The sequence below is a fragment of the Ischnura elegans genome, chromosome 8 (genome assembly GCF_921293095.1).
Source record: "Ischnura elegans chromosome 8, ioIscEleg1.1, whole genome shotgun sequence".
NCBI lineage: Eukaryota > Metazoa > Arthropoda > Insecta > Odonata > Coenagrionidae > Ischnura > Ischnura elegans.
In genome coordinates this window covers 11,321,793-11,348,528 of record NC_060253.1, presented here as the reverse complement: position 1 = coordinate 11,348,528, position 26,736 = coordinate 11,321,793, and the positions used below count along the sequence as shown (strand labels likewise).

The window sequence follows — 26,736 nt, the reverse complement described above, 5'->3', positions numbered from 1 at the left end:
CACGTCGTCTCCTATAAATGCAATTTAAACCACATGTCTTCTCCTATAAATGCCCATTACACCATTGGCTTCAGCTCACAATACAATTGGGAAATCTATTGGTTTGGTTTTGATTTTGTTAACTGTTCATTTAAAAAGTTGAGCTACAAGTAATCATGGTAAAATGAGCAAGCACAATACTGTGACTCCAAAAATTAGTCTCACTGTTTCTGTAGAATTGGAAATAACCCCACAAGAGGATAGCTCAGACTAACGTTGTTCAATATAGGAAAATTGCAAGGGGAAGGTGGAGAGAGAGTAGTGACCTGTGGTAACAAAGAGTCTTTTATGAGCATTCTCCAGACGTAGTCTCTTCCAAAAATAAATTTTGGATGCAGAGGTAGGCAGAATTGAGGCAAAATTGTTGCCATTCACGACGGCCCTTCAGCACCTCGTTGATTGTTGAATGGACCCCTGATGTTAGCTCAGCTCCTAGTTTTTTTTCTTCTCGTAGGTCGGACTGTTGATTGATCCTGGCTTTAGTTGCTTGCGAATGGTGGTTGGCGGAGTATGAGATACAAATGGTGTGGCAGGCACCACCGCAGATCACTTGGATAAGCGATGACTTAGGTGGCAGACAGCACGGTAAAAAATAAAATAAAAATGAGAGCTTCTCCTAGCCTGGGGCAAGGGTTATATAAGCTGTGTCCCTACCCACAGTGCACTTCTTGCTTGATCATCTGCTTTATTGTAATTCATTTGGTCGAATGGGGTGATTCGAATGGTTGTATTACACTGGTCACTTTCCTTTTCAATGGTTTTTCACTTCACACACAAATTAAATAATGCACTTATCAACACAAAAAAATAAGTACAGTGAAATATTTTAGTGCAACCATAAAATTGCTGTTATCGCTCCCATAGTAGGGAATGACAAAACTTTGTGATGGCAACTGTAAGATTAAACAAAAGGGACAGCCAAAAGAGAACGAGCCATCACAATACATACTATGCATGGTGACCCATATGGTACAAGTGGAAATTAGCTGCAATGAGCCCCTGGTGTGAGGTGTGGTGTAACTCACCTTTGTGTCAAGCCCCTGGGAATGTGTTAAGATCAGATAGAGGCACAGAATATATATTGACATCGATGAAGTAGTCATTGGTGTTTCAATTGATATAATTGTAGTTATTGAACAGAATGACCTTTGAATCGGACTGATGTCACCCAAGTTGCCTTATTCTTGGTTTCTTTGAAGGCAACTAACAGTTAAGAAGAATTTTGATGAGTAATTATAGTTGATATCATAATATTTTTATTGTTGCTCTGGAATAAATTTTTGAAAAATTTTGTGAACACTCACATTTACCAAATTTTATATTTTTTATTCCATCAGTTCCGCATGAATGAGTTTGGCATAATGGAAATGGTAGATGACGATGTGGCTTGTGTGAAGGTGGAAAGCACAGAGGAAGCCACGCAAACAAAGCTGGATGTGTTTGAGAGAAATGGGGTGGGCTCACCTGTGAACTTAAAAGAACAGACAGAAGATTGCAGAAAAAGTGGTAAGTGGCCCATCAACTTGAGAGCAGCCTATTAGAGGCATTAGAAGAACAAGCTTATTGAAAAAGTCATTTTATTTCTTTCATATCATGGAGTGGAAATGATTTTAGCATATACACCATAGCACTTTTACAATGGTTCATTTTGAGAATGGCATTGCGGGGAGTTCCATATTTAGTCATTTTTAGTTTCTTTGCAAATAACTAATTTCTGCTAGTTATTAACTCAATGTAACTCAATTCTGCTAGTTAACTTATTGTATGTGGATATGTTCACCCTTCTTTTATAAGGTGATCCATGATGATTAATGCTGAATACTTTAGGAGGTGGTAGGAAAGGGATTTGAATGCATTTTTTTCCTCATGAACTTTTGTCAGCACATAATCATATGTAAACTAAATCATGATAGCTGAAATTATCATAATAATAATAATAATAATAAATTTTTTATTTGTCCAAGGATCTTATGAATACAACATAGATATAAGACACGTCAAAGTAATCAACATAACACTTAAAAATGTAAAAATGGTCAGAGTTCATTTGTCATTTAAAAATTCATTTACACTGTAGTAGCACTTATTAATTAAAAATTTCTTTAAAGAAGATTTAAATTCCCTATTAGAATTAATCAAATTAATACTTTTGGGAAGGAAATTAAATATTTTTGATCCCATTGCAATGGGACTTTTTGCTGTTATACGTTTTTTATGGAGGGTAACATGGATGTGGCGATGAGACCTAGTTAGGTGCTCATGTACATCATTATTAATTGGTAAATCATTAATATTCTCTTTTATCAGTAAACATAGTTGGTATATATATATACAAGGCACTGTTAACAAATTCAGTTCTTTGAATAAGGGTTTACAAGAATAAGTATAAGGCTTACTCATTATACATCTTATAATCTTTTTTTGCATCTTGAAAATTGTATCTAATAGCGTTACAGTTGATCCCCAGAATACAATACCATAAGTCACTCTACTTATAAAGTTGCAATGGTAAACTGACATCATCGCCTTGTGAGGTAAGGATGCTTTTAGGAACCTCACACTATACAGTACTCGGGACAATTTCGAACACAAGTCTTTTACATGGAAGGACCAGTTCCCAGTATTTTCAATTTGTAGCCCTAAGAATTTACAAGTTTTAGTTAGACTCAGTGTATGGTTGTTCAGTGTCAATGTTCCAAAATCTTTGGAATGATTCGGGTTAAACAGCATAGACTGAGTTTTTGCACTGTTTAATTTTAATTTGTTGGAAAGACACCAATTCCAGACTAAATCTAATATATGCTGACCATAGTGATGCACTTCATTGATGTCATTAGCTGAAATTAGGAAGTTTGTGTCATCTGCAAAGAGGACTGGTTTGACATGGATGCTATTAACAATCAAGGGCAAGTCGTTAATGAATATCAGGAAGAGTAGAGGACCCAAGATGCTACCTTGAGGGACATAGAGATATTAGACATTTTATTTAATAAATTCCTCAAAGTATGTCCATGAAGTAAAAAGTTATTGAAAAAGCACTTATTCCTTGAAAATAAAAATATTTTCAATTTCAGTTACTCCTTTAAAGTTTTTAAGCTACCAAAAAAATTTGTTTATGTATAAGAGGGAGTGGTGCAAAAGTGGAAACCCTGTTTTAAATCATGTGATAACTAGCTTGTTTTCTAAAAGAATTTGTCTAAATTCATGAAAAAACTCACAAAGATACCACCCTTTATAACGGCTTTTGGTTTTATGCTATATAGCATAATTTAGAATTTACTATTATTTTTACAAAGTATACAATAAATATATATTTATTGTTTACTTTGTAAAAATAATAGTAAATTCTAAATTGACACTTTGATTAGGTTTTCACAATGTGCTGGTAATGTGGAAACGTTTGTATGTTGGCTATAATACTATAGCAAAGTGAAATATCAGATCATCTACTTATTATTCATTGAAAAACCAATGCAAAGGCTTAAAAAATAGGAATTTCCAATAAAATTCACTTGCAAAAGTCATAAATGTAGTTCTCATTTTCACCACTGGCGCACAAAGTATGTTCTTCTTTTCTCCAATGGAAACAATAGCTATTATCATATATTGGACGTACCAATTTTCCCATTTACACTTGGGCATAGGCCAATAAACTTTATTGGCTTCTGAAACTGGCGAAAAGGTGATGTAGTAGACAGAACAAATTTAGGTGTCGGAAATGTGGAAACGTTTCGACATTAACCCCAGTGTTGTGCTTCCACATAACCAGCATCGGCATATTGAACTATGGAGCTAAAACTATGCTAAATTTTCCTACTTGTAGGTTACTTCATTACACCAGATTATAGCATATTTTATGCTTAAAAATAACTTATAGCACGAAGAAATAGCTTGGTGGACTAGGTGCTTGAATTATACTTAAAAACTCCCCTCAAAAGTTTTTCAAGTGAAGAGAAACTTGGAACAGATATTTCACAGACAATAAACCATGAGTTGACTGTCACCGCTTCTTCAGGCTTACTAAAGAAACAGGCCAAGAAGTTGATGTGTTCACCACTAGCCTACAGTACCTCCCAAGCCCTTAAGGTTATGCTTCCACATTACCAACAAGCTCCTATATTTGCACCAGTCCCTCTAGGAAAAACATAGCTTGACATGGATGTATAGAAGTTTAATTTCGTTTTTGCAGCATATCCTTATTACAGTAGACTCTCATTATTACGAAGTTCACTGGACTGAAAAACCGGTGGTTCGTAATAGCAACGTTTGTAAGTATGTTTCTTTTCGTAATCATCGCAAAAGAACCATACCTTGCCAAAATTTTTTGTCTCTTCATCTCCCATACTTAAAGTTACCCTGCGGAATAGCAAATGATATACAAATTCAAATTATGCCCTAATCTATAAAAATAAGCACATTAGTTTGATTTTATCAACAGAAGAATGTGGGTGATTGTCATTAGTCCCAGCACTTCCTCAATCATAGCATATCATTTGTAAAAAACTAAATAATATGTAACTGTAATACAATTGTAGAACAATCGCATCCACGAGGGATAGCCCAATGGAAATGAAATTGATGAAAGATGGATCTAAAATGACAGTAGTTTCTTATCATTTGAACGAAATTAAGCATTAATTGCACTCTCTAGAATATTTTGTGACAAAAGAGATGAAAATTTGTTGTTCTGTTGAGAGACTGTCTTTGTAAGTTGATAATTTTCTTGTGCATGGCATCGGACTGTGTGGTTATCTTGCAGAATGCAACACCGTATAAAAATTTTGCATTAAATCACGATTGTGACGGACTGATGTAGCTGCACGTGCGGCGCGGCTGGACCTGAAAGAAATTCACGGTCTGCAGGAGAAAAGAATGGGCGAAACACTCAACAGTTCCTGACATGACAATAGATTAATTGATACTTTGTTCAGACTTTGCCCAGAGTGCGAGTTCCTCTGTGCTATACTGCGTTACATCGGTCAACTCCAAAGGCACCAATTTTAAAATTTCAGAATTTCATTTAAATTTTCGAATGCTCATATCTCTGAAAGTTTATAAATGTTTGCAGGTAGAGTACCATATAAGCGCGTGTAAGAGGCGCACCTTCTTTCCCAAACATTGCAGCCGAAAATGGGGGTGCGCCTCTTACACAAACTTCTTATCTTCCCCCCTTCCCCTACCCGGTCGCAAGTCCAAGGGGAACTGAGGGGCCTTGGTTTACAGCGTGAGTCAGTCATCTGAAACCCTGGGTCAAAATCAAGCGGCAGATAGGGGAGTTTCTCCCTTAGTGACGTATTTTTAAAATGCTCCTGTTTGAATTTCTTGTAAGCATCGCGCCGTCACGTCGGTATCCCAGAGGTGAACATTGAAAAGATCGCGCGGGGTGATTCGCTCCGGAGCGCGCGCTAAATTTACTGCCACGAGTGGGCATCCCGCGGCATTTATACTGCATATAGTAATCGCTTATCAAACGTAGGGATACGCGTGGTTTTGAAGGACATACCTGATTCGTCAACATCTGTCTTGCCGAGCAATTTCCATTACGCTGAGCACCTGATTTTTCAAAAATTATCTTCAGACGTTAATATGAGGATTTTTGCAACTGAAAATTATATTGGTGTCAAAACCTGCGGTTTAAAAAATTCGAACGAGTGTGTTCATTGTTGGACTAGCGCTGAAGGAGAGGTCGAGGGGAAGGAGCGCGCTCCATATTTCAAGCTACGAGGCTATGAGCGAAGGAGCAAGGGAAGAACACGTCCGATCTTGCATGTGACGTCGTTGCCTTTAAAGTGAAGAGGCGAAGGCACAGCAGTGTTATATACGCAGTTTGCATTGCCTGAAGTTTCCAGTCCGTCTCGTCTTGTTTGAATGCGCTTATGCTACGCTTGTTTCTTCCGAAATTGTGCTGTTAGGACTAAGTTGAATATTAGTAGCCTTGTTTTAGCTATAAATCTTTGTGTCACTCAATTAGAGCTCAAAAAACTTAAATGCTGTCAGATATACGTCGCGTTAGGTCTAATTACTTTTTTTTAACCTCGTGCGTGTCATACAATTGCTGAAAGATATCGAGATATATTTTCGAGCTCAGAAGGTGACTCACCTAGCATTTGACCTCCAGAAACTCGGAGAATTGAACCTGGTAGACCGAAAAAGGTCAGTTGGTGAGATGGGGTAGGGATGAAACGCGTTTCCATTGATCCCCTGTAACTTGATAATTTCCTATTTTCCTATGGAGTCCCGGAAAGGAAAAAAACGGCCCCTTGCACACACACCGAATTTGGACGGCCGGTAAAATATCGGCCGATATTTTACCGGCGAAGCGATGCTTGCACACACGCCGGATTTTTACCGGTCAAACGATAAGTTGCTATGTTTTTGAGCCGGCGACGGCGATCCACAGTGACAATGGCCGGCAGCTAACCGGCATTTAGCCTGTGCCGGCGCGTGTTCGGTACGTGTGCAAGCTCCAATGCTCTCCCATTGTTCACTATTGGAATGTGGACGGCCGATATTTTACCGGCCGTCCAAACGGTGTGTGTGCAAGGGGCCTTATATCTACGACGTGGTTATTATCCTAAGGCGCTGAGATTGCCTCGATTGTTGTCCTATCTCTTGGGAAGGTTCATGCTATGTGCCTGTCGTGTTTTGCCTTAAAATTTTCCACGGCTGCAATTCTATTGCAATACTCCTGCGAGAGCTTTTAAACAAAATTGTTCGTGAGTAGGACAAGCAACGTAGAGCGATGACGTATGCGAAGAGAGGATCGGAACTCTTTCTACTCCCTCTTATGCCGCTATTACCGCCGCAGTTATAAAAATTTCCTCTTTCAAATAGTACTGAAAGAGGAAATTTCGATAACTGTCGAAATTCCAGGCATACGTCTGCAACACCGCACGATAGGATTAAAAAAATACCGTAAAATTTTTTTTCTTTATAGCTTCCTTCCTCAAAATAGGGGTGCGCCTCTTACACGTGTGCGCCTCTTACACAAGCTTATACGGTACTTACTGTGTGGCCAATGCTCAAGTGGGTAATGATTCCACAGTAACGAAACTTATTATATGATGTTGCATGTTTGCGATTTAACTGTTAAGTGTGTTGTGCTTGTTTGTAAAAGTGAATGTTACTTCTTTCTGGGGACTGAGGTTGAAGTTGAAGAAGTGACGAAGAAGAATTTATGAAACTTTCTATTTTAAAATGCGCAGTGCGTTTAGGCTAGGCTTTTTGTCTGGACCAACAGTTTGCTTGGTGTTATCGAAATTTCGTATTATCTTTGTGTAATCGATAGTTTACTGTATATATTAAGTTTTTGTTATTCGTGGCTGTTTAAAGGCTGGAGAAATTTTACCAGATTGTTTGATATAGCTCTTTCCTTCATATAACTGTCCATTTGTGTTGCATTTGAAATTTATGCATTTAATAAGTTATATTTAGTATTAATTCATAAGTTTTTCTTTGATTTTTTTTGACAGTTCTACGAAATTTTTCAGAATGACCATTTGGTGGGATGATCATGGATACTCGGTCATGTCATTTGAAAGTTGATAGGGAATTTGATTTAATCCTCTCAATTTTGTGTTTTGACAAATTAAAAAATTATTTCATTTCCCACGATTAAACTTGGTGAAATATTTCCACAGGATTTTAGAAGAAAAGGATTATAAATAGCTATATCTGACATTGACTAAATGGTAGATAAATTGAATGGCACCAACATTGGCTGAAAGGTCTTAGGTTTGTGAAGTTATTCAATGCCCACATTGGTATTTGTATCACATGTAGTGATTAATTTATGCTGAAATTACTTTGATATCATTCAGTAGCCTTCGAATTAAGATTTTCAATACACCTTCTCTACAGATGTCAGGTACTGGTGCCCATTGATATCATTGAGGAAGCATATTTGGAAATTTTAAATGGTAAACAAGAATAAAGGTGTTTTTCTTTCCCCTTGGTTTATCTTTGAAGTATCAATTTAGTCTGACAATTTGCTTTGTGCGCATTTTTTTGAGCTGTATTTGTTTAACTTCCTAGTCTCTTTATGGCATGTTATTTCAATCATTTCTCTGATAGAGTGTGTAGTATGTTGACAGCAATGGATATTTTAAGTGATTTTATTTTTGGTAGTATTTTAAGTAATTCTGTTTGGTTAGCCAAATTAAATTCTAAGATATGCTTTATTTGTACTTTGTATTTTTCATTCTGTGTAAACTACACTTTGTCTTCCGTACTACAGTAGAAGATTGATAATCTGGAAGGCTTGGGACCAGACACATTCCAGACAGATTAACCATATTTCCAGTGAATAGATCATTTACCGATATGTAGGCAACACTGCAACACAGATTTTTTCCTGAACTTGTGTGAGATTTTAGCGGAAATGATGCATTGTCGAGGAAAACCAAATCAAATTCATAAAATTTATGATTAAAGGTGCGATGAAAAAGATTCTAAACATTTGAAAAAGTACTTGTCTGTTAATCGCAAAGGTAGCTAAGTGGTGAAAGTAATCTTGATGAGACCAGCTGTAAAGGGAAGGAACATGGCGCCACATTTTAAAAATTGGGCTAGAACCCCCCTTAGTATTTTGCCCCTCCATATTTTTCAACGTGCACCTGCCGTAAATTCAACATTATTTGGATAGCAACCAACAAAAAATTCATCAGTAATTATGAAATCCTCCAATCATGGGTAATCCCACTTTGAATATGTTACTGTAAATAATAACTGATTGTGAATTTTAACTCTTAAAGTTAATACTAGCAGTCGTAGTTAATCTTACAAGAGCGGAGAACGTGAGTATTTGGAAAAAACTAGGTTGCATTTAACTTCACGAACGATCTTCAACTAAAAGATGTCAGTAGGAAACCTGTTTATGATGGTTGGAGCTCAATGAATGAAAAAGTTGGCAATTGTATTTCAAGGAGAAAAATTAAGTAAGCAATTATCATTCATGTGCCTTATATTTTTCATAAACCTGCAGATCTCCTCGGATAGATTTAATATAATTTAGGTGGTGCGGTGCACACAATATAAACTTCCACCCACCTCCATCCGTCTCCTAATTTAGTCCAGAAATTTTGAGGAATAGACATTGTACGTTAATGAGGTTAATTCTGTTGCATGAAGTCACCACACAAGTCATGCGATGAAATATTTTGCAGGGGAAAATGGCAAATTAGTGGACCAGCTCTCGCAAGGGTAGTGTGAAGACTCGCCTGGCTCTAAGACGGCAATTAAACCACTTAAATTGCCATATTTTCGGCAATGAAACTTTGAAAAATAGAAATTTTGAAAAACTCGGGAAAACCTTCCAATGTTTGTATCATTCCATTATTTAGATTTCTGGATTGTGGATCTTCTACTGTGTATTTGGACTGAAAGCATGGAAGCATCATTTTGCTGGGTCTGTGCCTGTGAGGTGCTTTAACTTATTGCTTAATATGAATGCTTAGCTTACACATGTACTACTGAGTATCTATTAGTTCTTGTAAGGGATGTTGTCCCTCCTTTTCATGAATTCAAAATTTGTTTTCGTTTTACCGACCTCTTCGCAATTCACTTATCATTTGTGCAGTTCTTGAGGGTTTGTGCTAATGCTGTGGTGTCTGCATATGCTCTCTTTGTTATTAAAGTGAGCCGTTGATGATGAGCTGATGTACAAAACCATGACACCAGAGCAAAGAGTAAATTAGATATGCCTCAATGTAGGCTGGTCAAATCTTTTAACTATGAAAACCAGGCAATTATGTAAGTACTTCAACATATTGCCCAACTCAGCAAGAACGGTTGACTACAATGTCCTCTGCAGGGCCCTAAAAAAATTCCTAATATCGAAACCCATGTACTCACTGGAGGAAATTGATTTCTCCACTATCAGCTTTTAAATGTACTTTTGCTCTTTGATTCAAATTGTATGATTTCTCCCTTATTTGTATTGTATATGTACATTCTGCTGCCTCTTAAATCCAGGGTATTTCTTATTACTGTGTCCTCACATGAGGTGTATTAATTGACGACATCTACCACAACTATTATTGTGCTGCAGATGAATGAAGATATTATTATTGTTATTAATCATTTGACCAAACCCGAGTGAACTTCAGTGAAGAATTTATTGACTTTAAGCATGATTGAAATGGAGCGATTACTGCAAGGGGTTCCTTTGCTCCATCCACAGTTCAGTTCATAAATTCAAGATATGAAAGTGAGAAATCGATAAGTGCTCAAATTGAATTTTTGTGCGTAAAGCCACAAACTTGTAAGTGAAAGGTGGATTGGCAAAGGGAAAAAAGCCCAGCCCATTGAAAAGGTTTTGAATTCATTTTAGGGGAAAGGGAGTGGAGGAGTAGGGAACAGATTATTGACCTCTGTGCTTGGTAACTGGTGACCTGTGATCATAACAATGTGACTATGCACACAATGGAAGTAGTGTTGGATTGAATGAATTTGTAGTGGAAATTATACTTGGCTGTAGAAGAGAAGAATTGGACGTATATTTTGGCTCTCCGCAAAGGGATACAGAAATTGGTATTAGCATCCCTGAAGATCATAGTATAGTTTATGCATGGCCCCTGATATATTTAACTTGTACATAGAACATCCCTGGATTAGGTCCATTAGCTTAAAAAACAACGGCTCTGCATTGCATGTTGGTGAAGTGATACTGAGGTGGTGTCACATTCAAGTATACAGGGACTAGCCACGGAGGAGAATGATTTCCACAGAGGAGATTGACACTGGCTTAGGCACTCGGTAGCTTAACTGGCTAAAGCACTCGACCAGAAATCCGGGATCGAATCCTGGTCATGGCGAATAATATTTTCTCTGTGGATTTTTCGCACCGTGGCGTCATATTATTGATTTCATTAACTGGTCAACAAGATGGCAAGTATTTCAATTTTTTTGAGAGTTCCAGTACAAATATTTATTGAAGTTTATTGTGTCTTACCTCAAGCATGAAAATCCTGGGAATGACTTATGTGGCTATTCAGATAATGTATGGCACCAACATATGCTGAAAGGTCTTAAGTTTGTTTAATTATTAAATGTCCACGTTGGCACAGTGTTATAAGAAATTTAAATCCTATCTCCTTGTTTTTTGTAGCAGAGAGATTTCACTTGCATGCTAGGTGGCAAGATTTAAGGCAGGTTTTTAATTCATGTTGTGAACAAGTAAGCTGTTGTTGTTAATTTAAGGTTTTTGATCAAGTTCTAATTTGATTTGAGTTAAGACTGCCGAAATGGCTTAGAGCTACACAAATGGGAGTTGAAATTTTTAAAATGGCTATTGAAGGAAGATATTGCCATTCCTAGTGGTGAATTTTCATTGAATGTGAGGTTCATACATATTTTCTCAATATTTTTTTTAGCTTTATTTATTTTATAGGTTATACAGGGTTCCCACTCCACCGTGAAAACCTTAAAACGGTGAATAAGCCGTGAATTTCTTCTACCGTGAAAAAACCTGGAAATAGCCGTGAATTTCGTCATAAAACCTTAAAAATCTCTCAAACTTGATTGTAGAACAACAATAGACGGGTTAAAAGAGAAAAAAACGATATTTCAATCATGTTTCAAGGTCATTCACGTGCAGGCAATGTCCATGCATTTATCTGCACACGTGTATTCGAAAGCACAACTATTAATCGGTCCGTGTGTGCCATGGCAGCACATTGACCTTAAGCCTGCGATTGGAAGACGTTAATCCTGGCAAAAAATCAGGCTCTTCTTCACTTCCCTGCTCTCTCCATTTTCCCACTCACATCCTTTTAGCCGGACATGCATTTTGCTTACGATAGGTGACGTCATGAGAGATAGCACTGTCATTGCTGCGTTTGCATTCAAGGCATCTGTCGCGTTTGTTACATTTTTAGTTAACATGCGGCCGATGATTGTTACGTGATCAATATTTCTGGCTAAAATGCCTTATCTAAAAACCGTGAATTTTATAATGTAGTTTGAGTGTGAACCCTGTTATATGCAATTAACTATTTTAAACAAAATCAACAATAAAGTTAAAAACACATTGAAATGATGTGTAAGTTAGGAAGTATTCTAAGCCAAGCACTCACATAGTAGGCTTACACTTCCCTGCTGTCCTCTTAGTTAACGGTCTTTAACCCTAGCGTGACTGAGCCTAGAAAACTTACGCAAACGTCTGTGTGGGGTATCTCAGGTAGCCCATTTTTAATTCATAAAGTATATGTTGAATTTCTTGTTATTCAACACCATGGTTACTTTTTAATGATACATATAATACCCTGTTTTGTATAAACCTTTTATACCTTTTAGACTACATTTAGGTTTTAATATTGATTTTGTGCAAAATGGCAGGAATCTTTCATAATTTGTTGTTGTGTCTGTACATGGAGTAACGTGCTATGAAAAATAAGTACAAAAGGTGCCATCATGTGGAATATTGGCATTATTGAAGTTATAATAGAATAAAATCTATTGCATTCAACTTTTATCCCTGAACTCATATAGCAAAAAAGTGTTTTTTTCCTCCTGTCAACAGCTGTGCAGGGTAACTGAGTAACCTTATGATGTGCTTGGGATCAGAATGAAAGACAAATGGTATCTGTATCAAGATAATGAGCGCAAAACCCAGTTTGAAAACTTTTCTCGGCAATACTCCACAGTGTATACTGACTTAATATAAAGTGATGTTATGTAATCAATCACTAGTGAGATAATTTAATTTATTATTTTAGATTATATCATATTATTATTTTGAAAATCATCATTTGATTTTGAGGATTAAGCAAAGAAAATGAAACTGTTGATTAAGAACCTGAACCTAGAGCAAGGACCAATGACATGAATCAAACAAGAATTGGAACCAACAGAAAAGTGGAACCAAGCCATCCTTACTCATTAGATCATCAAGGGCCAGGCAACCTTTCTCGTAAAATTTCTTTTGGCATCAGGCACCGGTTAAATTTAAAATAATCAAAAAATACTTCAGTTTTTTGCTAGTAACAGTGGTTAAGCTTTTGAAGGCATCTGTTGCTGGATGATTTTCAGGTGGCTCTTACCATTCTGTTATATGTGAAGGTTGATTTTGTTGTGAAGTCAAGAGAGGATGGGATGGAAGTCAGAAAAAATGGTCCAAGTGGATTGATTGCATTTGCTCAACGCAATTGCTATTGGAGGCAGATAAGTTGTGAGATGGGGGATGGATGCAGATCTCTTCTTGCTTGTTGTCTGTACCCTTTTTCCGAACTGACGGCGGCTGACCTTGAGCGTGCTCGAAACCCAACCACTCTTCCAGCTAATCACAGAAGAGCGACAGGAGAAAGTGTGTAGGAGCCCTCAGTCTCTCGCGGAACTCTGTGCAGTGCAGATCGCTCTCCAGCTAGCAGTGTTGCCAACTGAACCTGTGGAGATCACACAGCGTTCATCCATGAATCTTCCGCCGCCCCCAAAAGTACAGTTATTTCCAAGAGCTGGCAATGCTGGTTGGCCGGATGGAGGGGAGGGGATGGAGGGGAACAGAGAGGGGGAAAGGGCAGTGCTTCTGATTGACTACTTGCTTTTTTCCACTCAGCCGCCATCAGTTCGGAAAAAGGGTATGCCAGGATTTTGACAAAATCTAGTTGGAGTTGGATGACAAGACAAAAGCAGGTGTGTAAGATTTAGGTAACTTTCTCCGTGCGATGTAAATAGCTCTCTGGTTTCCATGTGGGTGATTGGAAAAACAGGTGATTGGCAGCCTTTGGAGGGTGGAAGTCTAAAATTGGGAAATGGAATTCTCATTTTATGTGATTCTCTTCTGGTCTCCTGATGAGGGGCTCCTCTAGGGCAATGTTTAGGTAGAATGGTAAATGGAGTTGGTGCAATTTGTGGTCTCGAAGGGAAGGAAACACTAGGATGAGTACATTTTGAGATTGCATTGTTTATTGGAGCCCAAATGCTATGCAAATGAAGTTGGATCCTTGTTAGTGTGGAAGGCCTGACCTGGTGTATCCGTCACCACTTGCCCTGCATCATGAAAACTATGACGGCCTCAACAGTGACGGGGTAAAGTTCATATCTGTCAAACTGAAGGTTTGGGTGGGTTTGCCTTATCCAGGGCATTTGAGAACACTTATTCTTGGCTTCTTACATAACCCCTTTTGTTAAAGGCCAGTGCAGTGCTGTTCACAGTGGTATGAAAAAAATATAGTAACACGCTCAAAAATATTAGGTAGGCAACTATTTTCCCTCTGTTTGTTATTAGATGGCTCTGGCAGTGAGTGCAGGGCGATTTCGACTTATCGGAAGCATCATGAACCAAGCTTAGACATTTGGTAAACTAACAGCTTCATGACAATAGTGAGTTTGTGTTGGCGTCAAATTCTTATTTTTGGGTGAAAATGTCTGAGTTCTTGCCAAGTAACCATTATTTGCTGGAAGAGTTGATTTTCTAATTCGAACAAAACGGCGGTTGAGGCGCATTGAGGGTTCTGAAAAGTGGTTCTGAGTTTATGTCTGAGTTCTTGCCAAGTAACCGTCATTTGTAGGAAGAGTTGATTTTCTTCTTTAATTCGAATTAAACGGCGGTCGAAGCGCATCGAGGGCTTCGAAAAGTTTTTAGAGATACTGCTATAAGTTAAACAAAGTGCTGTGATTGGTTCCGTCACTTCAAAGACAATCATTTCAACATTGACAACCGTCCACGTGAAGGAAGACCAAAGACCTTTGAAGATACTGAAATGGAGGCATTGCTCTAATAAGATCCATGCCAAACTCAAGAAGAGCTTGCTTCAGCATTAGGAGTAACGCGCCTAGCCATTACGAAGCGGTTGCATTCGATAGGAATGATTCAAAAGCAAGGAACTTGGGTTTCTTATGATTTAAAGCCAAGGGGCGTTGAGCGACACTTTGTCACTTATGAAAAATGGATGTATTACAGAAACTTAAAGAGAAGAAAGTCTTCAGGATTGTGTGGTCATAGCTCTATGTCATCGGCTCAGCCAATATTCACGCTGCGGAGGTTATGCTGTGTGTTTAGTGGGACCAGGTCGGTATTATTTACTATGGACTGTCGAAACCAAACAAAACCATTACTGGGGAATGGTATGGACTCCAATTGATGCAATTGAGCTGGCCACAATATGAGCAGAGGCACGACAAAGTGATTCCACAGCATAAAAACCACATGTTGCCAAACCCGTTAAAACCTACCTGGAAACACTCAAATGGGAAGTCCTAACCCACCTGCTATATATTGGAATGTATAATATTGGAATCTATTCAGTGAAAGTGGTATTTTTCTTACCATAGGAACAAAAAGTTGAATTTAGTATATATTTCAGTTGTTACGTATGCATGCGTACCCATATATCTGCGTCGGAACTTCTGTTGCTTTTATTGGGTATATAAATGTGCGTGCCTCTGTGGGGAGAGTGGGATTGTCGAGAGGGGGCTGTGTGATGGGGTTGGAGGGTGAGGCTGCAGAAGGGGTAGCAAAGGTTGACTGGGAAGCTCAAGAGAGTACTTGCTTGTGATGCAGTTGAAAAGATACCTACATATGTAGTTACACATAATTGTATTTTGTGAATTCCAAAGTGTTTGTCTTCTTCACCCCATGCCTCTTGTTTGGCTCTGTGTTTTCCCATGGTTTGGCCTTTTCCCTATGAATTAATTATTTTCTGAGAAAGCAAACAAAGGTTTGCATTCTCAGAAAACATAACTTAAACCTTTTAAAATTGTTATTTAGAAACAATATGAATTCGAAAATACATATTCACTTTTAATTAAACCAGCCAACACCAAAGTGGATGAGTACATTGAAAGAATGGTTATATGTACCATTGAATATTTTTCGTTCTTATGGCTCAGTGTATGGAAGAGAATTGCACTAATGAATCTTGCTTTAGCTTGCTCCTCTGGTCTTTTGCTAATTGTATCCAAAACTTCCCGAGATGTGAAATTCCTTCCTCATGAATTTTGTAAATTATTACGTAGTACATATTTTGAAATAATGCTGGATGTGGCTTTTGTGATGAGGTTCGCTTCAGGAATTAGAGCTGTTGTCTGATATTATTAATTTGATGAAAAGCTTTTGTCTGCTGCATTCGTTCTTCAGGAATCATCAAATCTCTCTCATTTTGAAACTTACGGATGACTTTGCTCTTTAGAAGTTGTTTTGCTGTGTGGCTTCTGCCATTCTAGCGATGTGTGTAGTTTTCAGTCTTCTGAAGGCTTGTGATGCAAATTACTGGAAATCAGTTATCTTCTCAGTGTTGCAATACATATGTACCCATTAGTTTTCAGTTTTTTTTCGCTGTGTGAAATTTCTTCACTCCTCATCTCCTTTGGTTGTACACAAACACTAGTTTTCCTTTTGGAGGTGAGTGAATGAAAGGCAAATTGTGACAAACTCTCTATTTTGTCTTTCTTGGTTCTCCTTTGGAAAATTTTAGCTTTGAGAAAGTATAGTCTGTATGATATTGTCAGTGCTATGTTGTAATGTGCGTACATATTTTTACGTCTGTGGATGCTCCTCTGTAATTTAATCCTCCAGGAAGTTTCATTGTGGTACATTGTTGGTGCATATTTACATAGGTTTCTTTATTGGTGGTAGATATCTGGTGATGGTCATACTTGTTGAATGTTGCCTTGGGGATTGTAATAGGGGACTTAAACTGCTTGCCTCCTTCTTTTAAGTCATAAGTACTTAAGCCTCTGCATGTCTCCACGCGTATTACTTTTGCCTGCCATCTACATTTCTTATTCTACAGTCTCCATAGTGAAGATTTTGGAATGATGCTATTCCATTTGAGATTGTCTGTATTGTATTGCTTAGTGAAATGTGTACTTTTGATAAGCAGAACGTTGTTCATCTTGTCACATACTAAATTAGTGGAAGTATGTGTAGCTGATGCTTCTTGAAATCTTCCCATTTTTATGAAAGAAATGGTTGGAGTTCAACTGCAGTGGATTAATGTGAGTCCTGTGGTTTAAAAAAAATAATTTTCTAGTGATTGATGTTATAACTTATTTAAGACATGGGATGGTGTGTCATTATCAAGTAGAGACTGTTGTCTTCACGTAGCTTCTCTGAGTGATGGGAGTGGACTATTTTTCCAATTGATCGTTCGTGTGTCTGTTTAGTTGTGGTCTGGCTCTGTTTTGCACTGAGGGAGACTCTCACTTTCTTGCCGTGTTAGGTGAGGAGGAGGCGTTGGAAGGGGGGGAGTTGACGTCTGCAGTCCGTCACCCTAAAGGGAGTCACGCTAAGGGGTCACCAAGTGGAGGCAGCCCTGCGTTAGGAAGACCTGCAGGCGATGAGATTCACTGCTGTGACGGTTGTGGCTGCTACGGTCTGGCCAGCGAGTTCCTTTCCGGACGCTTCTGCGGAAAAGGTTGGAGAGCCACTTTTTTTGGCTTTTATTTCTCCCACTTCAAGCTCTTAAGTGGAATGAATATCCCTCATTAATGGTATTCTAATTAAGGTACATTCACTACCCGTTGGGGAGTTTTTATATCCCTGTTGGTTGGGCTCTGGAATACTGTAGATTGCCAATTTTCTGTACTTTTGTTAGGGGAGGCCTTAATGGATTATTGTGAAATGTAGTTTATCAATTCAGGATTATTTTTCTGGCAGTATTTACCTTGGTTTCTGTGTCTGCGTGCTTTCTCTGCATCCATACCGTTGAAATACTTGTTTTTAAAAGAGATTTCGGGAAGGTTAAAATTCTTCAAATAAATGTTTGGATTTTGGTTTATAAAATCATCATACAAATTCTATGTCGTCGTAAAAAATCAACATGTTTTCATTAAAATTGGCTTTAAATTATTTGGTACATTATTTCATAATAAAAAAAGGCTGTGTTACTTCTTTTAAATCTTATATACATGGAAAAAGTAAAATTTTTGTTAAATTTGAGTGGAAAACAGGATGGCTATTTCCTTTAAACTCTAGAATGCTATTGAATAGAGAGGGAAATAGGATGTTAGCTGTGGGCCCCCAACATACGGCCTCATAGCCCTGGGGCCTGAGAAGTCTTCCTCATCTTCTGTGGCAACTTGTTGAATAGGGTGAGGTCAAATTATGCATTATTCATCTTTGCCTTAATTCAGTGCTGAATATTTAATCGTCAAGACAAACGAAACAATGGTATGTATTCCCTCCCGTCTTTCCCGTGCTTGTGTTTTCTGCATTCATCTGCAGAAGTAAGTACGCACGGGGAATGTTGATGAAACACCTCTTTTCTCTAATTTTGGATATAAGGGAAATAGTGTTCATGTGGAGGAATGCAAATTGAGATTAATAAAATGTTCAAGTATATACTTCAAATAAAAGTAAAATCTCTCGTAAGCTCTCAATTTGGCATGTTATGATTGAAACAGAACAGTAATTGTGGATAAATTGTAGAATTTGAGCTGTGCTCTGTACACAGATGTGTGAACCTTCATGCAAGTCAGTTGTCTTCAAAATTTTCGTTTGTTTTCCCTCTGTGGATGTTTTTCAGTCGTGTTTGCCAGCCATTTACATTGTTTTTACGATTAAGTTAGTCAATGCCGCAAGATTTATTTCTAAAATTAATGAGAAAAATTTTCAACAAATGAGGAGAAAAACTTGGTATTCTTGCAATTTGCAAAACTTCGGTGCATCTACTTAAGAAAGGACTGGTTGATGGATTTTGGAAGGAATGGTTGATTTGATGATGAATTATTGGCACTTGTATGATGATATGTATTAGTCTGAACCCCTCCTGCAAGTGATGTATTCCATACTAATGACACTTCAATTCAAAAATGCTTTATCAAATTTTTTGGCTGTTTCCTTGGAAGCAGTAGCCACCTGGCTATCATTTCATTTGCAATATGTACATATCAAATGTGAGTGTTTCGATGGTTTTAAGAGTGATTTGTTCTGCTACAATTAAATTGGTAGAATATTTAAATGGCAGAAACACACAAAGTGACCTTCTCGTGTTCAGCTTACATAAAAAGGTATTGATAACAATGAGCAAGACACTCGAATTCATCTGTTTAAACCACCACGTAGTTTTTAGGGAAATGCTCCTCCAGTATTCCCGCCACCTAGGTTAGCAATCCCTTCCCTCATTTAAACTGGAAATTAGTTTTCGCTTGATATAACGGTATTGCCAAGGTCCATGTTATGTTCTGAGCCATTTTGTGGATGCAGGTCTGCGTAATTATCTTTAGTTTTACTAATATGTAGATAATCTTCAATGGAAGTGTGCCTAACAGCTGATGCCATGGCGTGGTAAATGATGTGGTACGTGCAGCTAATAACCTTATGTACTGGTGGCATGTATATGGCTCAGAAGCCATGTTTCAAATTGTTTGGTCAACGCCTTTGACGTGCGAGGACGAGAACTCGCATGCAGCCCTTGGCTCCCTCTCAGAGGATATACATTCTGAGTGGCTGCTGTTTCAGAGGACTATCTTTGTTGCACTCACAATCATCTGTATACATTTTCTTCATGTTTTGGGGAATGTCAGTTTGTATTGATCAAGTGTATATTGTGAATGTGGTGTTTCTCTTTTGGGGGGACAAAAGTACTATTTTTCCTGTGTTAATTTATTGATTTTGTTATTTTGCTAATTTTCAAAATCGTTATCCTTTAAAGTGTCTAAATATTTTTTGCCATGTAAATAAAATATTAATTCAAGATGCTTGGCCCATAAAATTAGGTCCATACATTTTTTCAGTAGATAGAGCTGATTTCTAATCGTTTTGTCAGATAATTGTTATATATAATGTAATTGTTATAATGTTAAATATATTTAGTAATCACCTTCAAATTCTTTTAGGTTTTATTAATAATTTCGGAATTGAAATGTTTATCTAGTACAAAAATTCTTCCATAAATCATTGATACATTATATGCTACTAAATGGTTTTTTATTGGAGCCATAAAAAGCCAGTCATGTGTTTTCTTAGTGCAGTGCAACTTCGATAGAACGAGACCCCATGGTGCTCAAATAAACTCTTGCTAGAGCGAATTGTTGCTTAAATGAAGGTGGAGCATATAATAGCCAATAAATCTATTGTCAACACTTATGCAGGAACAGTATTGGTGTGGTGACGGAGACATTTCTATCTGAAAAAAATTTAGCACAAATCCAAACGAAAGACGATGTTTTTCTGCATCAATAAATTTCCTAACCTTAATAACAAACTAGCCATTCAATTTATAAGCACCGTACTGAATAAAAATCATGCATACATTAGTTAAAACATTAGTTTGTAAATCATTATCCCTATGCGCAACTGAGGAAGCCACTTTTCTATGTACTTAATGCATTTACGTGATCATTCTATTATTTTGATATTTTCTGCTGAAAAATGAAGCAATACTGATAAAACTGTATTGAGGTAATTTGATACCTCAAGTGTTTCCATTGGTGAATGTTTATTGTTCTTGTATGTTTTTTGGAAGTTGTGTGAAATAATATATCGCATTTGTTTCTGCTGACAAAAATGGTTGAAAGTGGTAAAACAATCCTGCCTCGGAAGGCTTTTTATATGATCCAATGTAATATCTTCATTATCTACCCTAAAAAGTCTGCTAAGCATGCATAATGATGTGATTAAAATTGCCATTTTGTAAAAAAAAAAGATCCATTTAGAGTGTTATGCCCGCAAAGTCGTTGAAGTAATACACAGAGCGTATCTACAGCACTGCAATAAAAACCATTTGAGTAGCAATTGGTAACATAATAAGAGACATCAGCTTGATATTATTTCACTAAAAATATATTGCAGACATTATGGTGATGTCACTTAAGTAAAACAAAAGCAAGCTGCAAGAAACTGTGTATAATATCACACGCTTGGGTAATATGCAACAAAGAAATGAAAAAGCATACCCATCTGATGGACCTTAAGGGCAACAAAACTTTTCAAGCATGAATTTATTGATTTAATATTCTCAATAATGACTGCAAAAAATGAACAAGAATGCAGAATTTTTTAAAGTAAATAAACTAAAAGCTCAGCATCAGCTTTTCACATATGTCATTGCTATCTGCGTATTACCTGCCTCTAGAAGCATCATTGCAAGAAACACCCTGTACTGCAAGGGTTTTGTGGGGGAGTTCATAGTTTGTAAAAGAGTTCCATTTCGTCTGCGCTATATCACATGGGGAATATTTCTTGAGATATTTCACAAGGATTCGAGTCCTTTCTTCCATGGCTTCGGATGTACTCTGCAGGCATCACCAAAAATTATGAACAAAGATAACGCTTTAGTGCTTTAAATTAATATAACCAATCTTCTAAGTTCTCGATTCTCAATCTATCACTGAAATACTCGACTATAGTCCCTTTCTCAGTATAGTTCCCGCAGACTGAAGTTGGCAAAACCACCCGGACAAAGCTACACTATTGTAAGCTTCTAACTCTTCTTGTTCAGCATTCCTTGGGTGATTCAGCTGTGATGGCAGACCTAATCTTCTCCTAGTTTTTTTTTATTGTGAAGAGCGAATAGGTAGATAAATTAATTACGCCACTCTCGTATTGCTCTATTATTTCATTTCCTCACTTTGACTTGTTTTGCATTTTTTGCCATGGTGTCTACCTTCAAATGCTCTATTCACGCAACTCACAGACATGCTGGTATGGTGTCAACTGCTTTCTAATGCCCGAGGAACAAAAGAAGATCATGCATTGACAAATGTTAATACCGCAGCATTTTCACCGAAATGAACTACTTACTTATCGAACGACAGTTTACCACATGCATATGAGACTAAGCACTCCATGTTATCTTCATTTCTAACAGATTTCCAGCAATTACAGAGATTAGGGAGTCTTGGTGAAGGTTTTCTGGCGATGGAAGGGTTTTGGAGATTAGGGAGTCTTGGTGAAGGTTTTCTGGCGATGGAAACTCGCGCTGTGGCGAGTGTCAACGGCCTCGTAAAAACATTTTTTACATGCTAATCATAGGGTCAATTGACGGAGTAAATTTTCAAGCTAAAATTTACTATTAGAATTTTCTATACATTTTATTTTTGCAATCATCATGATTTAAAAATGTGAAGAACCATAAGGAACGCATTGAATTTCTCATCATTTTTGGATAGTTTTTAGTATTGGTATAACCTTGTAACTAGTAAACTTTGTGCCAATCAATTAGAGCATAAGAAACCCAAATACTGTCAGAAATGCATCTACATAGTTTGGTCTTGTACATGTCATCCAATTGCCTAAAGCTATGTTAGACACCTTTGGGTCCAACAGGTGACTCGTATACCAGTTGCCTCCATAAACAGGGTGAATTTGAAGCAGGTGGACTGAAAAAGGTCAGTTGGTGAGATGGGGGAGGGACGACTCAAGTTTCCATTGTTCTCATGTAACTTGATATTTTCCTTCAGGGCCCCCGCGCACTGGCAACTTTTACAAAGCAACTATTTAGTTGCTTTGTGGATGTTCAAATGAAACACACGAAATTGACTGTGGCCCCGCGCACAGGCAACTTTTTAGTTGCCGCAACTGCCGTGTGTTCCATAGGGACTTCCTCAAAGCAACTAAATAGTTGCTTTGAAAAAGTTGCCAGTGCGCCGGGGCTCTCAAAGCTAATGATTTAAGGTCTTGTTTGCTCTCCAAGAGGTAAAAAAACATCAAAAGCATGGGCCAAGGGAGGGGGTTACTGCTTTTGTGAAACCTGTGATGTAGTCACTTTGATAATGGTTATTATCGTACGGTGCTGAGCCTCCCCCAATGGTTTTTCAATATCTATCAATCTCTTTCAAAAAAGAAGATTCACACTATGTGCTTGTCATATATTGCCTTAAAATTCTCCACGGTCATAGTTGTGTTGTGTAGAGAGGTGCTAGAGCTTTTAAACAAAATGGTTCATGAGTAGGACAAGCATTGCAGTGTGCAAAGAGAGAATTAGAACTCTTTTCCATTATAATGGGGTGTTGCATTCACTGAAGCTATAATTTAAAATTTCGGCTGCAGATTCAATGTCTACCGCAACTTTGGTTCCAATATATCTGGTGAATGACGATATCCACGGATATTTGGATCCGTGTATCTGATCTGACCATCCCTAGAAAAAATATATGGGTGTGAAGAGATTAGCTGACAGTACAGTTGAGTGGAGAGCTTTATCAAACCAATGCTTGGATTGTTTACCAGTGATGATGATAATGGCTATTTGTCAAATAATTTTTGGCTAGCTTTGGCACCTTAAGCGTTAACATAATTTATCCACAGATGGTCTGTCATTGTTAAAGTGAGAAATGATGTTATATTTATCACTTATCAGCAAAAGCCAGTTGAGTTATTTTTCAAGTTTTCATTTCTCATGCTACTACACGTAAGGAATGGCTTACATCCAAATAAATAATCCATTATTTAATGTCATCGCTAAGGAGTGAAGTCTAGTGATTAGCCTAGTTTGTGAAAGTGCTTATTTTACAAAATCCAAGTATGTGTAAGTGTGTTGAAGTCGAGGCTTGCTAGTTAGTGTTTTCTAGGAACTTGAGAGGCCCTCTAAGGAGGGGATTTGTTGTGAAATGTCAATTGGCTTGGCCATGGTCCAACCCATGCATGTTGGATTATTCTTTGTGGAGATTTTCCTCCTTTGGTGTTTATATTTTTTCACGATTGCTCATTACTGTGTAAAAATTAGCTTTTTATTATTGCATTGCTTTGAAAAACTTGTCCATGTCTTAGGTTGTGCTGATCAGGTGGCTGCCATGGCTTTGGCAGCTCGTCGTGTGAGGGAGGCGAGGCTGCGACAGAAGAAAAGAAGACAGAGACGGAGAGAGATTCTGAGGGCAGCCGCCATTGCAATAGGTCCAGCCTCACAGAGCGAGGCGGTGCAAAGTGCCGGGAGCAATGACAGTGGTGGGGAAACGCCCTCAAGCGTGATGGGATCAGCTCAGGAGAATTCCATCAAGCCGTCACAACTGCCCTCGTCCCTCAAGGCAACACCAGTCAACAGTGAGGAGGACAACACGAGTAATGACGCTCTCCCTCCAGACCACAAAATGAAGGTAAGTCACATTACAATAGGAACTGGTTTATTGTCAAATTTTACCGTTTCAGAGCTAATAATGTGAAATTCTTCCATTTCGGAAAAGACTTCAAAGGGCCAAGGACAAGATTGTGGAATTGGCCCCCGAGTCATCTGAAACCAGACTTGTATTGTCATTGGCTGAGTGATGCTTAAAGGATTTTCTTTGTAAATATCATGGTAGCCATTGTAGATGATGAAATAATTCAAAAACAAAAATATGTAGGTCCTTAAAACACAAATGTTACTGTATAAAATCCTAAATTAAATGCATGCTATTAAAATTTTAACAAGTCTTTATAAATTTTGTAAATTTTCTGCATTTTATAGTCTATTTGAACAAATACACCCATGTCTCGTATAGCGCAATTTCGATTAGCGCAATTTCGATATAGCGCAAATTCGTTCCTCGGGGAAACATTGCAACGCAGTGTAGCCTAATCAAAAATCTTAAACGCTCTCGTGATAAAACGTGAACTTGCGCTAAGTACACACGAAATTTCTATCAATTTACGCATAGTAATATTATTTCTTGCCTCAAATCTTCTTTTTTGTTTATATATTAATCGAAATTCATTGCTGCGCAATTGCCAAAAGTATAACTCGTCATTGGGTCTAGATAGCCGGCCTACCGAAGATTTATCTCGTCTCCTTAACAGAATGATAATAAATAATTTAGATCGTTATTTAAGCGTGGGGCTAGTGGAAATGAGTTTTTTTTCAGCAATACGGTTTGAGACGTATTTTTGCCGTCGTAGGTTACCGGGCGATTGACTTCCAGGTAGAGAGTCTACGCTAAAGCCTTCAAGGTCATCGGTATTCACGGGGGAGAAATGGAGCGGTGGCCGAGTTGAGCATGAATAGCATCAACACATAAAAGGGTCCGCTATAGAGTATCAAACACAATGGCTTCGTTCCCTCCCCGCAGTCTTAGGCCTTCTGCGTCTCAGGAATACAGTTCAGCAGTGGAAGGTGATTTCGATAGAGCCATACAGAGTAAAAACCAAGAGAATATGGCAAAAAATAGGAATGCGTGTAGAAAAATCAAGAATTTATCAATAAAAACTATAAACCTAGAAGAGGACTTGAGAGAGGTCAATTGCTTTGAAAATGGAGAGCGTCAAAGCGATATTGCGCGGAAGTTTAAACTCAGGATGCCTTATTCTGAATAAAGACGAAGCTAAAATATCAGTGACCTCAGCCGCACCAACTTCAACCAAGCGGTCTACACACACGGAAAGTTCATGGTGAATCAGTACAAAAAGACGAGAGTGGTAATCGCTCCGAGACATTAAGTGAAAGCTCCGGTTGGTTCCAGAATTTAAACGGCAAGCAGGTATTTTCAGTGCGGCGATATCAGGTGAATCTGCAAGTGTTGATAGCGCAGCCACCACAACATTTTCTGATGAACTCCAAGCTGTTATTGAAAGCTCCTTTCCCCCTCAACTAGTTTTTAGTGTTGATGAGACGATATTCTTTTGGAAAAGAATGCATTCTCGTTCATTCATTTTCAGGGAAGGAAAATCTGGGTCAGGTTTCAAGGCATTTAAAGACTGTTTCACGTAGCTGCTAATGACTCGGAGGACTTCAAATTAAAATGATTTATCATTCATAAACTCCGCTAGCTATGAAATGGCATTTAAAGTAGCATTTTCCTGTCATTTCGATGAGCGACAAAAGGGCCTGGGTGACACAATAGTTGTTTTTAGACTAGTTTGAAAAATCGTCAACTGCCGGCAACGCATTACGATCCCCTGAGATAGCAGATGTTAGCCCACCCGCACGACAGGATGGAATTTCGAAAGCACGTAAGAATTTTTTTTAACGTGAATAAAAGTCTTTGAATGCGTGAATACTATCTTTAAAGATGTTTTAAACTATAAATATTTATAGAAATAATGTTTTCTAAGGCTTTTTATGGGAATATAGATGTTTTAGAGGAAATTCAATACCCAAGACCTATGCTACCTATGGAACGCATCCCTATCTTCCCTATGTTAAAACGCTCTCGTATAACGCAAATTCGTATAGCGCAAAGACCCCAAGGAACGCATCCCTTGCGCTATACGAGACATGGGTGTAATGTTAATTCATTCTACCATCTTCCTTTTGCAAATTGTATGTTTGGGTGTTCTGTTTGCATTTCACGTGTTAGGAACCTTTCAGAATCATTCAGAAATCCCAAAGAAAACATCCAGATCCATGTATATTTTTGGTTGCTACCTTTTATATTCACGTTTCAGTCAAAATAACATCCTTTTGTTCAAGTGTGGCTGCATTTGATAAACTCCATGGCTCAAAAGTGTCAAGCTTAGTAAGCCATTATTGTATCTACTCATAAGAGAACTATTTCTAGTGTTATTGCCCATTGTTTCATCAGTTGATATTTATGAATTTACTGATAGGCATTACTCAGGATAGGAGTATTCTCTCTATCCTGGAAATATGAGATGAGAAGGCTGCGCCTCAAATTTAGGCCGGCCTATCTGCATTCTCTGTTCTCTTTCCGCAGGGATGATTTGCCTTGGGTAAAATAGGTGTTTGTTTTTGGAAATGGTCACGAATTTTCTTTTAAATGTTCTACCACTGTGAAAAATCTGAAAAAATTCGGGGACACATTTCTACAAATTTTGTAACTTTGGGACCTCAGAAATGGAAGCAACTGCAAATTATTTAATCATGCCAAAATTTATAATTGTTGCAT

The 26,736-nt window shown here is 37.8% G+C and overlaps 1 protein-coding gene across 6 annotated transcripts in view; it reads left to right on the top strand.

Annotated features, from left to right (window-relative positions):
* The window catches only part of LOC124163355 (lethal(3)malignant brain tumor-like protein 3), a 74,134-nt gene that overhangs the window by 21,452 nt on the left and 25,946 nt on the right, over nucleotides 1-26,736 (top strand). For 5 of the 6 annotated variants that reach the window (XM_046540207.1, XM_046540204.1, XM_046540209.1 and 2 more), the window contains 3 exons: nucleotides 1,377-1,545; nucleotides 17,199-17,393; nucleotides 23,690-24,012. In XM_046540207.1, the coding sequence (XP_046396163.1) occupies nucleotides 1,377-1,545; nucleotides 17,199-17,393; nucleotides 23,690-24,012 (687 nt within the window). The remainder of the gene's footprint in view (nucleotides 1-1,376; nucleotides 1,546-17,198; nucleotides 17,394-23,689; nucleotides 24,013-26,736) is intronic. The other variant, XM_046540208.1, reaches the window with a different exon arrangement.